Here is a 14,562-nt window from a genome sequence, read left to right on the forward strand (position 1 = left end):
AAATTTGTAACGAAATTTAGAAGGTAGATTAGATGATTTATGGGAAGGTTTCATTAAGGTAATAGTACTCTTCCTCCTCCTCCTCCTCCTCCTCCTCCTCCTCCTCCTCCTCCTACTACTACTACTACTACTACTACTACTACTACTACTACTACTGTGGTGTGGTCTACTTATATCCATATAAGTAGTATATGGTGTTGGTCAGACATAGAATGTATTTTGGTAGAAGACCGATGAGGAAAGAACTGAAACGAAGCGCGATCGGAAGGAAAATGGACGAACAATGGAATTAGAGAAGAAACAGTGAAGATCGAGACTATTGGTTGTTAATTTGCAAATTGACTGTTCATTGTATGGTTGTCAGAATTTACTGAGATAGTCTGTAATTTTTGCTCAAATACATTCGACTGTCCCCAACTAGTGTTCTGTTCACTACACTACTACTACTAATACTACTACTACTACTACTAATAATAATAATAATAATAATAATAATGACGGTATAATTATTGTGTAACTGATTTACTATTATACGCACTGCTACAATAGGACGAAATGACCGCTCAGTGCTTCCAGGTTTTTCATAGTGGTCTAACTTTAATTGACTTATGATTTCAACTATAAAATAACTGATTTATTGTTTTATCTTTCCACTTTACGTTGTCCAACAAAGAAAAATGACAAATGAGATAATGATGTATTATTGAATTGATCCTAGAGTTAATATAAAAAAAGAACATTGATTTATCACCATTTGATGTTGTTTACTTGTATCTTCTGATTGATGTTTAGGATTGAAATTGATCAGTCTCTATCTTGTTGGTATATGTTCATCTCGTAAAGTTTGCCTTGATATTGTCTTAAGTCACAAGCTTTTTGAAACAAAGATGAATAGTGGCTAGCATTGGAATCCAGGATGTGTGTGTTTCGTCCTATTTGGGACTCGTCGGGTTGACTGGAAATCAGTACCATTGTAGTGAATAAGTAGACAAGTGGGGACAATCGAATGTAATTAAGCACTAAAATCTGACAACCATACAGTAAACAGTTAATGTGCGAACTATCAATCAATTGTCTTAATCTTGACTTTTCCTTCTGCAAATATCAGTCCGCCGTCTCCGATTAATATTGTTCATTCATTTTTATACTAATTGCGTCCCGTTTCCGTTCTCTCCGTATCGTTCTTCTACTGAAATAGATTCAATGCTAGACCATCATTATATACTACTTATGTGCATATAAGTAGCCTACACAACACCATTAACTTCAAACGCCATCATATTATTCACTTAACCTCTGAGTCCTTATTTATCATTACAATGAAATGAATGCTTTTCAATGTAAATGTTCAATCTCACAGGAAACATCAGTTACTTTAATTCTTTTTTGAGGTACTTCTCACATGATTTCAGTTTGTTTTCTCTTTAGAATGAAATAATTTATGGGATAAAAATTCTCACATAATTTCATCCCATTCTCTTCAGCTACCATTTTGTGATAAGATAGTGATTGCAGAAAGTCGAATGGAAACCCTAGACCTAGGTTTCGTGCTACTTGGCACTCGTCAGCAAGGTGTACCTGTAATCTTGAGGGATTCGATGCTCCCTAAAGGGATTCGATCCTGTGTCACTCAGCTTCACTGTCACAGACGTTATCACTGGGTTATACGAAGTATTAGTTCCCTCATGATTACAAGAACACCTTGCTAACGAGTCCCAAGTAACACGAAACTTAGGTCCAGAGTTTCCTGTCGACTACCTCCAATCACCATCATACCTCAACAGAGTGCACGTAATGTGAAGTCACCTAGACTAGTGACCACATTACAACTTGGTCGATAGGATTCGATCTGCATTCAGAAATACCTGACATAAATCTTCAGCTACTAATTGAGTTCTATTTTACTCATTATTTTTGATTCAAGGTTTTATATTTATACAATTTAACGGTAAAAGATTCAGCAGTTTTTCAATGTATCCTACATAATCGACATGGTATCAATATTATTAATGCTTATATACATGTATGGAATCAACCACCAGCATTTATTCATGTTATCCATGGAATACAATATATTATTGAAGGTCAAGAAATACTACTACCATGTGAAACATTTGGTTCACCTCAAGCAGAAATCAGTTGGTTTTTTAATGAGAAACAATTGAATACATTTGAGAATCTTATGAAAGATGATTATATCATAGAAAAGAATGGTAATCTTCATATTATTGTAAGTTTATCAAATTTCTTTGTATTGTTCTAGATATTTGTCATACAGCTACAGTGAGATAGCGGTGAATAGTACAATTCTGTTAGAATAGGATAAAATGTGAGATGTTGTTTAGAGTAAGAATAGTCTTGAAGGACGCCCCCCAAATGCCCTGGTACGGTCGAGAGTGTGAAGAGTACGCTCTCCATCCCGAAATGATCTCATATGGCCAAGCGTATATAGCCTTTGCCAGGGAAGTCATACTCACTACATTCTCTCAGCAAGGGTGTTGTTTACGAACTTGAGAGAATGAAAAGCGAATGTCTGGCGCTTTAACCGGTTTGGTGGACACGGCAAGTGGAGTCGGGAAACCCTGATTCAAAACCAATGGTGCACATGGGCTCCAGTATCCTGAGGGAACAAATGTCGTATGAATCAATCATTGGTCACCGGTTATCATAAGACTTCATCTCCTTACGATGCTCCATTGCCTTATGGATCAGACCTCTAGGTCAAAGACTCCGGGTGTGGCCCCTTAAGAAAACCACCTGCTTCAGTTTGGGCATCCAGGCAGTATCACATCTCTCACATAAATCAAATGAGATTTGTGTGGCGCATATATATCTGGTGCCCCTTGTACTAATATTTATGTGTTTAAATGAATAAATAATAAACTGCTAACCCCTAATCAAAAATGTATTATAACTTTTTTCTTAGAGATACATTAAGATCATGCAGGACCATAGGCCGACAACCAGCATTCTTTAACCAACTCTGTCCTGAACAATCCTTTCCAATTGTTTCTAACTACTATTCATCCCTTTTCATGTCTGCTTCCAATTCTCGACTCAGTGTATTCTTTGATCTTCTGTTTTTTCGTTTCCCATCCGGATTCCATGTGAGCGCTTACTTCATGATGTAGTTTGATGATTTCTACAATGTATATCTTATTCACTTCAAATATCTTTTCTTAATTAACTCTTCAACTAGAAGCTGGTTTGTTCTCTCACACAGTAGACTGTTGTTTAATATCAATAACTGTCAGTTACAAATCCTTACTTACCATCAAACTTATACTACTTAATAGTAATATATTTCAATGTCACTAATGTCACCCTTCTCTTTTACACTATTCCTTTAATCAATAGAGTGCTAAATTATCCCATAATGGTACATATTTATGTAAAGCATCAAATATATTTGGTATATCACAATCAACTGGGATATTATTCATAAGAAAACAGACACGTATTATATCTGGTCCATTAATTGAAAGAAATATCAATACTACTACTAATACTACTAATAATACTACTACTACTACTACTCATAATAATAAAAGAATAAATATGAAATATCTTATAGAAGGATCAAACATTCAATTGGCTTGTAAAGTTGAAACTGATCCATTACATAGAGATCAATTGACAATTGTATGGAAAAAGTAAGTTATATAGATTTAACATTGGATCTTTCCTATTCATCTTTATTGATTAGATTTGATGGGTATCTTGTAACGGTTTGTATTTCTTAGATATTGTTCATATTCAATACTGAATTCGATTTAATCTTTGTTAATCAATCGGCTTATATATGTTTCAAGTAAGGCTGGAAGAGAATTAGGGGGGGGCAAACCAAAACGTGGCATCAGTCCACGAAGTCACTTACTTCTAGTCTGAGCCATGTTGGTAGATGCAAACTACTTGGTTGCGGTCCACGTGACTATTGTAGCCAATGGTTGGAGACTCTAGGTGACATGGCTCAGAATCGATCACAATGGTGTAGGTGTATATACTCTTTATCTTCCCTTAAACTGTGAGATTAAAGTTGCTTCATATCTATCTTTATTCCTGTACTATATCTTTATATACAATCTTTCTTTTATATATTACCACCACGAAATTAACTACTTCTATGAATTGGGTGTTGATCTTGTTGTGCTAATGAGGTATGGCAACTTGGACCGATGCATATATGTGCCTGTTCCTACGTTGTGCCTGACTGACTGTCTGAAGGTAAGACTTGTATAGAGAATTCTGTTGCTAGTTACTATTCAGAAATATAACAATAGGTAATATATTGACTTATTCACTTAAAGAGTTTATACATTAATAATACATTGATAATACTCAATATTGAACATTACAGAGCAGGGAAAAACAAATCCTACCGATAATAGTAATAATGAATACTACATTACTGGGTGGTGATCAATGTCATGCGTGTCAACTCCTACTTCGTATTGATCGAATGCTATCGATCAAGTTGCAATATGGCCACTAGTCTAGGTAGCTTGACACTGCGTGCACTTCGTTGAGATAAGATGGTGGTTGGAAGTGGTCAACAGGAAACCCTGGACCCGGGTTTCGTACTACTTGGCACTCGTCTGCAATATGTACCTGTAATCTTGAGGGAACTGGTGCTCCTTGACGGATTCAATCTCGTGTCACTCAGCTTCACAGTCAGAGACGTTACCACTGAACTATTGGTTTAAATCTATTCATACGGTTTGAGGAGTTAGTTAATTTTCATAGTTATCAGTACTCACTGATCTAAAATAGCGATTGAAGTTAAATAAATATATGATAGTTAGTTTGTCCTATTATAGGATCTGAAACATTGTTTATCTATGGCCTTGTCAAGTTGACTACAGAGAGAGCGATAAGAGATATTGACTGGCTTCAAAGTGTATTTCCTGGAGTTCTATTGAGAAACCGTGACCAGTAGAGTTCAACTGTGTCTATTGTAGAGATATCAACTCACTGAAGACAATGATGAACGGTTGCACAATTTCATGGATTGATTGGAGTTAGACATTAACATTATTGGATACCATCTCAGTAGTTTAGAGTTTAAGCATTCTCGCGTGAAACCGTAGATCCTGGGTTTAAGTCCCTCATGCGGGATCTTGGGTGCGTACTGCCGAGGAATCGCATACTAGAAAGAAACGGTCTTCCTTTGCTACCAGGTTTTCTATGGTGATCTAGCTTTAATCCACTTATGGATTCAACTATTAAATTACTACAATCTCCATAAAACCCCCTTTCCGATAACAAGATTATCTGTTTATTTAAACTGAATATAACTAATCATTCTCAAAACTGTGTAACATTCTATGTGGTGTATAAGACATTTCGTCTAAAATTGAACGGGTAGTTTCATAGTAGCTGGGCATCGATTTAATTTAAACAAATTAAGGAAGAAAATTATGTTTGTAAAATTTTCAGAGATTGAACTATAAATCAATTCAGTACCATGATTAATCGATTTAACCGGTGATTTACTTAAAGTCTAATTTCTAAGATTTTTAGAAATATAATTTTCCTCTTTAATTATGTTGGGATAGACCTAGAGTACTCCTCAATTTAAGCTCAAAGAGGCCTTGAAAACTCTGGAAAACATCTTATCCAATCAGCTATGGGCAGAAGATTCTCAGAAATATCTAGAAAGTGAAGAGTTGCATGTCACATTTCTGATTAGGTGGTTACCTATCCTCCTACTATATTTGGTAGCGTTCCAGAATCTTCCAGAAGTCAAATGCTGTCTGAAATGTTATAAATACTCTCAAGCGTTCTGTAGATAAACTAATCTTGTAATAAAGCATCCTTCCGATATTTCGCGCTTTTTTTTCCTCATATCCAAGTTGTCGTGTAGATTTAACTTAGGGTTACTAGAATAGCTTAAGAAATCGATTCAAGCGTATGCTTGCAATTATAGACATCTGATCTTATCCACGTTCTATAAAAGCTGTTACATGTTTACCTGTGGTCGAATTTGACAGAACCTATAAACTAACGGTTAACATGATTCAGGATAACAGATTATGACCTTTGTTTCGATTACTATATTGATATGTTTACAGTCCGTGTGTTGGTGTTTTCTATCCTCGGAATCGGCTGATTGTTTTTGTCACAGATTAGCCTCAGCTGTAATATCAGCAACGGCTAGAGAGTACAGAATAGCCGTTTTGTTCTGTCATTGGACTCCTCAATATATGACTAATACAAACTTGGAAATTTAACCATTCTCTGCAGAACCCATTCAAAACTCAGTCCACCAGTAGTTTACAGCAAGATTTTTCTCAGCTTTTAATGAGAAGTTATAACTAGTGAATTTCAGATGTGTATGGGATTGAAACATTTATCACTTAAATTAGAGGACTATTGACATACTAAATCGCAAACCAAATGAAGTTAAAGTTGTACCATTTGTCATCAACTCAGTTGTTCTAAATACTAAGCGTTTAACACAAAATCTAAATGTCTTGGGTCTGATCCCTTGTGAGTGTGGATTGCCGAGGAATGCAAAACTAGGACAAAACGGTTATCCAGTGTCTTCTAGTTTTTTAATGATATTCCAACTGCGATCAAACTGTGACATATACTATCTATCAGATAAACTAATCCTGACATTAAACTATCTAGAATATTCGAATAGATACTTAAGATTTCTTCATAGTGTCATTTTTCACTCAACTTGTGCACATGAATACGTGTTACACTTACTCTATATTTCCACTGTTTCGTAGTTAAGATCTAGATTTTGGTTTTTTGAAATTCACAAATGAAAAGACTTGGCCACATATGCAATTGGATTCAAGGATAGCACACGTTCTACGTACATACTATCTAATAACCAAAATATGCTCTCTGTCAATGACAAAAACAGCTGATTATTACAGAGGTCTTCTGGGGATTGTATAAATGTAATGGTTTGACTCACGATCTGATCTTAGTTAAACCAGTAATAGAAACCTGGAAGCACTGAATAGTCATTTTATTCTCTTATAGGACTTAACAGTAGATCCCGTCTACAACCCCGTATTTGAGAATCGAACCCAAGACTTCTGATCTCTCTTGAGAAGGCTTAAACTTTCGATCACTGTTAATGCCTAACTTCATTCAGTCAACGATATTGCTTAGCCCTCATCTATTACGAATGGAATTTAATCAATGTTGCACATTTGAAGTGCTTATTAACTTGCAGGTCTATCTATCCTCCTCGGAGATCATGTTTATCTGCTTCAGAGTCAAAATATTGGATAGGAATACTTTTAAATTTTTCAAACCTTGTGAAAATCCATTATTAGAGGACTATATCTGTTATATCTCGAACTTAGATTTTTAGTATGTCGCGTATTACTTGAGCACTCGAACGGTAGAACCCTCTCAAGTCGCAAAATGACTAGTAAGCAGGAATGTTATTCCCAAAATAGTGTCAAATATAGTGCAAAAATCTCATGTATTTATAGTTTTTCGGCCTGAAAGTAAATCATTATTTCGGACAGCCGATAAGCACATACAGGGTCCTTCTTAATCATTGAATAGGGAAGCTACACGTCGACATTCTAAAATGTCCCACTAAAGGTGATTGGATGGAATATCTTTGGCTCTTTCTGGGCTTCTTCAGGCTTCCTTGAGTTTGACAACGAGCTATCCTTACAATATCCTTGCGTAGATTCTGTTGGAACTTTTTTCATGAAACGACTGTACTTGATCGTCTCGATTTACTTAGGTGACAGATGGCTTTTCTTTCTAAACTTCATTTTATAACATTTTACTGATTCCATTTGCCCATGATTCAGAATAATCATTTCACCACAGTTTATCTATTTGACTTTATTTCAGAGATAATTTAACTCTTCAAGATGCTTTTGAACATAGTGATCGTCTTAATATCACATCATCAAATAATGAAAGTCTAATCATTGTAAACTTGTTATCAAGTGATACTGGAATCTATATGTGTATAGCTAGTACGAAGTTGGACAATGTAAATTCTTCTACTCATCTTATAGTTCAAGGTAATCAAACGCATTTGCATATTTTTTCTGAGATTTTAAGAGTACTGACAGTCTAGTATTTATGTATGAATATGTTACATTGTTAGATATGTACGAATTTCATATAATTCATTGAGGTTCTAAACTGAATCTAAGTCATACCTGGAAGCATTAAACGGCCGTTTCATCCCAGTATAGAACTCCTCAGTATTGCCCAGCGACGACCCCTCACCATGGGGGATGAAGGCCAGAACCTTTGGTCTTTCACGAGAACCTTTAACTCTTAAACCTAAGATTTGACATTCAACGATGTTAATGTCTAGCTACAATTGATCCACGACATTGCGCGATCGTCTTCTATTGTCTTCAATGAGTAACTCTCTATCTATTAACCAACTCTCACATGTATAAAATCAGTTTTTCTGAAAGCTGAGTAAATGAACTTATACTTAGTAAATAAGGTACTTTAAAATGTTTATTGACTTGAACAGTAAGCAAAAGTCAACTAAAATGTGTAATTCTTACCAAATACACAGAGAGTGTTAAAGAACATTGAAACTAACTAGTAGAATGCAACTTTTTTGTCCCAGTATGATATTAAATGTACCAAAGATGATATATATGCGAGAGAATTATTCAGTTCTAAAATAGAAGCACAAGAATTCTCAAATACAACACGGAGAACACCGACCCAATCACACTTGATGGCGAAACTCTGGAAGAGGAGGAAACATTCATGTACCTGGGAAGCATCGTTGATAAACAAGGAGGATCGGATGCAGATGTAAAGGCGAGGATTGGCAAAGGAATGACCACATTTATACAATTGAAGAACATATGGAACTAAAAACAACTGTCAACTAACTTCAAAGTGAGAATCTTTAATACGAACGTCAAGACAGTCCTACTGTATGGAGCTGAAACTTGGAGAACTAGTACATCCATTGTCAAGAAGGTACAAGTATTTATAAATAGTTGTTTACGCAAAATACTCAACATTCACTGGCCGGATGCTATCAACAACAGCGTTTTATGGGGGAGGACAAACCAGCCTTCAGCTGAAGACGAAATTAGGTAAAAGACGTTTGAAGTGGATAGGACATACACTAAGGAAATCAGCAAACTTCATCACAAGGCAATCCGGAAGGGAAACGGAAAAGAGTAAGGCCAAAGAACGCATTACGCAGGGAAATAGAAACAGATATGAAAAGGATGAATGTTAACTGGAAAGGATTGTCCAGGACATTGTTGGGTGGAGAATGCTGGTGGGCAGCCTAAGCTCCTCCACGAGGGATAGTTGGCGTAAATAAGTATGTAAGTAACAACAGAAGCAACATTTTGAAAGAATAAAGGGGTATTATTTGAAAAGATGTACTTCAAAAATTATATTTTCCAAATATTTGTCGTAAAGATGTGACATAATGTAAACCTTGTTTATCGAATTATATAACTATTCCTTCCTAAACGTTTTCAGAAATAATCATACACTGAATTTACTGTATACTATGACAATTATATGTATTACATTGATTTTAATCTACAGCTCCCAAATACTCTGGTATGATCGAGAGTGGAGAGAGTTAGCTCTCCCTCTCAAAATGATCCCACATTGATACGCACATACAACCACTGTCAGGGAAGTCCTACTCACTACATTCTCGTGGTGGGGGGTGATGCCTACGACATTGCGAGGACGAAAAGAGAATGTCCGATGCTTTAAATGGGTTGGTGGATATGGTTGATACACCTAGAAGAGTAACAAAACCCTGATTCAAAATTAATGATGCACATGGGTTATAAGATCCTAAAGAAACAAATGGTGTATGAACCTATTGTTGGTCACCGACTACCATGAAACTGCATCTCCTTACGTTGCTCCACTGCCTTATGGATTAGACCTTTAGATCGAAATCTCCAGGTTTGATCCCCTAAGTAAACCACCTGTTTCGATCTAGTTACTCGAACAGTATCTTAACTCTCACGTAAATCAAATGATTCATATAACGTATATCTATTTAATGCTTCTTCGTATCAATATTCTTAAAAAAAAATTTTATAGTTGAAAGCATGAGTCAATTGAAGCTAGACCACCAAGGAAAACCTAGAAGCACTGAACGGCCGTTTCGTCCCAATGTGGGACTCCTCAGCAATGCGCAGTGACCAGTGGAGTTCGAACCGCGTCTGTTGTGAGATATCAACTCACTGAAGACAATTGGTGAACGGTTGCTCAAACTTCGTGGATTGGTTGAAGTTAAACATGAACACCATTGAATATCGGCTCAGTGGCCTATCGGTTAAGTGCTCTAGCGCGAGACCAGTAGGCCCTGGGTTTGAATCCCTCGAGGTGAGGTCATGGATGCGCACTGCTGAGGAGTCCCATAATAGGACGAAACAGCCGTCCATGGTGGTCTAGCTTCAATTGACCCATGCTTTCAACTATGAAATATACTGAAATCTCCACAAACCCCCCCCCCCTCTCTAATTTTTTTTAATCATTTGTTTCAGGTCGTCCAAAACCACCAAAATCTGTGAAATTATTATGTAATTATCATAATCTATTATATCCATATATTATGTTAACATGGGAATATGATGAAACTATATATTCACCAATTCATAAAGTATTAATTACTTATATTACAGGATTTTATCGTCCTATTGAAAGTTATTCATCAATAAAACATAATCATAATGTCAAATTTATCGATAATCAATATTTCAATCAATCAATCAATAATAATCTTAATCCTAAGAATAATCTATATTGGTTTAATCAAACAACATTCAATATAGCTCAATCAATGATTCAACAATCAATAATTAATAATCAATGGAATACAATAGATCTTATACCAGAAATCAATATTATTAATTATTTAAAACATAAAAATCAATTAATCAATAATCATACTACTCATAATACTACTACTAATAATAATAATAGTAGTAATATAATGAATCTATTAAATATACCATTCTATCATCATAAACGTGCATTTCTATCTATCCATTCTGATGTTATTTATCATTTTCGTATTGAATTATTAAATCATATAGGTAAATCATTACCTAGTGATATAATACCAAAATTAAATAGTAACCATAATGAATTATGTATCTTTCCACCGAAACCAATAATGAGTAATACAGATTATTTAATAGTATATGGTAATAAACCATATAATTTAATTATACAATGGAAGGTAAAGGTTTGTTTTCTTTTTATAACATTCATTATAGAAAACTTGGAAGTATTGGACGATTGTTTCGTCTTAGTATAGGATTCTTCAGCAGTGCACATTCACGAATTCGTCTCGAGAGATATTTATGGAGTTCTAGTGAGAAGCAGTGACCAGTGGAGTTCAATCAGGTAGTGACTCATTGAAGATAATGGTGAAAGGTTGCTCAACTTCGTGGATTGATGGAAATTAGACATTAACACCGCTGGATGCCGGCCGGCTCAATGGTCTAGAGGTTAAGCGTTCTCAAGTGAGACCGAAGTTATTGGGTTAGAGTTCTGAGTGAGGTACCGCGGGTGTGCACTGCTGAGGGGTCCGACAATAGGATGAAACAGCCGTGCAGTGCTTTCAGGTTTTCCGTAGTGGTGTGGCTTCAATCGACTTGTGATTTTAACTATAAAATTACTGAAATCTCCACATAAAGTCTTCTGATAATATATGATTTAACCTTTTTTTGTTTTTTTGAACTTTTGTGAAGATGAATATTAGACGATTTTGTGGATATCGACTCAGCGGTCTAGAGGTTAAGCATTCACATGTGAGATTGAAGGTTCTAGGTTCAAGTCCTTTTAATTAATTTATTTATTTGAACTTATAAATATTGTTACAAGGGGGTACCAGATATATATGCGCCACACAAAAAATTGTCATTTCATTTATTTGTGTGAAGGTTATAATACTCCTCGGGTGCCCAGACCGAAGCAGGTGGTTTTCTTCGGGGGCGACACCCCCAGCTTTTGATCCAAAGGCCTGATCCACGAGGCAGTAGAGCATCGTGAGGAGATGCAGTCCCATGGTAGCTGGTGACCAACGATTGACTCATGCGCCATTTCTTCCACCAAGATGCTAGAGCCCATGTGCACCATTGGTTTGGAATCAGGATTTTCCAACTCTCCTAGGTGGACACGCCGTGTCCATCAACTTGGTTAATGATCCGGACGTTCGCTTTTCATCCTCTCAATTTCTTAAGCAACACCACTGGTAGGAGAAGTCAGTGAGTAGGACTCCCCTGGCAGAGGCTGTATACGCGTGGCCATGTGAGAGCATTTCGAGAGACAGGGCGGGAACCCCCTCTGTCGACCGTGCCATAACATTTGGGGGCAGTCCTTTTGGTGTAGGATCATGGATGTGTACTGATGAGGGGTTCCATCTTAAGATGAAACGATCTTTTAATGCTTTTCAAGTTTTCAATAATAGTCTAACATTAATCGATTTATGATCTTAATCAAAAACGTAACAATCTCCACAACCCTATAAAAATGAGAAATGTTCTAGTTATTCAAGAGAATTAATAATATGATTATTTTTAGTTGTCAAATAATCGAGCAGTAACTCCAGTAACCCAGTAATTGACGGCAGTGCACAGTATGCGCATTTACCAATAAGAGACTGAGCAGTTGTAGTCATAAATATCAATGGGAAGATTCAAGTAAACAATACCAAGTGAATTTAAACTTCACCCCATTGCAGAAGCAAGTGGCTATCAGGACTCAGCAGCTATGCGGATGATGTGATGGTGTTTGAAGTGGACGGTACTGACAGTGGTTAGTGGACACGAAACCTAAGTCTAGCAGAGTTTCCTGAAGAATAAACTCAACTACCTAATATCTAAATGTGGTGCAAGTGATATTGGGTGACTATGACTAGAAACTATACATACATGAAATTTATTACCATTCATTGATTAATTAATATGATTATCTCAGTCACACAGGAGGTTAGTAATGGCTCAAAAAAACATAGTAACAAAGTTTCAGACAATGAAATCTGATGGCATTTGAATCCCCTGAGGTAGCATCAGTCTGCCTAATATGGTAGGTACGACTTATTGATGAGTACTAACTTCCACGAAACCAAGATGAAGTTGTGTCACTTGACAATGCTCTTTTAGGATTCTGACATATCGAACATCTGAAAACACTGACCTTAAATATCTTATTAAGATTAACTAGTTTGTATTTGATCTGTTGAAAGTGTACTTTTGACTGAAATTATTCATAAGTACATCGGCTCTACTAATCATAATTCAGAGATGATCATCTTATAACAAATGTAATTCATGGGTTAAAATACTCTTTTCAATCACTTTTGAAAAGGTACACATTAAATTTTTCTCAGTAAGAAACACTACTCTCCTTTAATTCACTTAGTATTGTTTGTTTGAATCTTCCCATTGATGTTTAAGACTGCAATTGACCAGTCTCTATCTTATTGGTATATGTTCATACTGTGCGTATGGTCTCGATATTGCCTTAATTCACAAGTATTATAAAGAGAGATGGATAGTGGTCAGCAGTGGAATGCAGAATGCTCGTTTCGTTCTATTTGGGACTCGTCAGCTGAATGTATCTGCATCCGAGAGTTGATGTGTTACTCTGGGACTTGAACTCAGTACCGTTCACTTCAAACACCATCAATGGGGAAATTCAAACAAACAATATCAAGTGAATTTAAACTTTACCCCATTGCACAAGCAAATGGCTATCAGGACTCAGTGGTTGAGTGAATAACGCGATGGCTTTTGAAGTGAGCGGTGTTGAGTTCGAGTCCCAGAGTGAACATCAACTCTGCAATGCAGGTACATTCAGCTGACGAGTCCCAAATAGGACGAAGCGCACTTCAAACTGGATTCCACTGCTAACCCTTTATCCATCTTTGCTTATAATTGCTCTTTTTAGTCTGTTTGTTTCATGCTATCTCTAACATAGTATAATATATCACAGATAATTTTCTTTTCTTTCCCTTTTTTTTAACCATAGCCCATAGATCCTATTGAACATAATGGTCCAGGTTTAATTTATCGTTTAACTATTAATTGTTTAGATTGTATTCATGGTCCATCCAAAAATGTATTAAACTATACAATAGTTAATAATTGGTCTAAAGATCGAATAGAATTAACTGATTTAATAACATCACGTTTAACATCTAAAACTGATGATCAAAATCAAATAGATATATGGAATATAGAAACATTTCGTACATATCAGGTAAGAATCAAGTCAATGTTAATATTTTCGATTACTGGTTGAATAGATACTGAATACTGGCGGCCTTCTTAAAACATCTCTGCTACCTGTTTTATGTTCATTTAGCATTGTTTGTTTGAATCTTCCCATCGATATGTTAGGACTGCAACTGGTCAGTCTCTAATTGGCATATATGCATATTGCGCGTATTGCTTCGGTATAGACTTAATTCACATGCATTGTAAGCAAAGATGGATAGTGGCTAGCAGTGGAATCCAGGACGTGCGTTTCGTCCTACTTAGGATTCGTCAGGTGGATGTAACCTGAATCTCATAGTTGATGTTCACTCTGGGACTCGAACCC

The 14,562-nt window shown here is 36.0% G+C and overlaps 1 protein-coding gene across 1 annotated transcript in view; it reads left to right on the plus strand.

The window, feature by feature from the left end:
- Positions 1 to 14,562, plus strand: part of Smp_001900 (septate junction protein) — a gene marked incomplete at both ends in the record, with an annotated part of 53,218 nt that overhangs the window by 26,813 nt on the left and 11,843 nt on the right. Inside the window, 4 exons of the mRNA XM_018797925.1 lie at positions 1,925 to 2,230; positions 3,358 to 3,653; positions 7,837 to 8,012; positions 11,049 to 11,194. Coding sequence (XP_018652919.1) covers positions 1,925 to 2,230; positions 3,358 to 3,653; positions 7,837 to 8,012; positions 11,049 to 11,194 — 924 coding nt within the window. The remainder of the gene's footprint in view (positions 1 to 1,924; positions 2,231 to 3,357; positions 3,654 to 7,836; positions 8,013 to 11,048; positions 11,195 to 14,562) is intronic.

This window comes from Schistosoma mansoni, chromosome 6, assembly GCF_000237925.1.
Source record: "Schistosoma mansoni strain Puerto Rico chromosome 6, complete genome".
Lineage (NCBI taxonomy): Eukaryota > Metazoa > Platyhelminthes > Trematoda > Strigeidida > Schistosomatidae > Schistosoma > Schistosoma mansoni.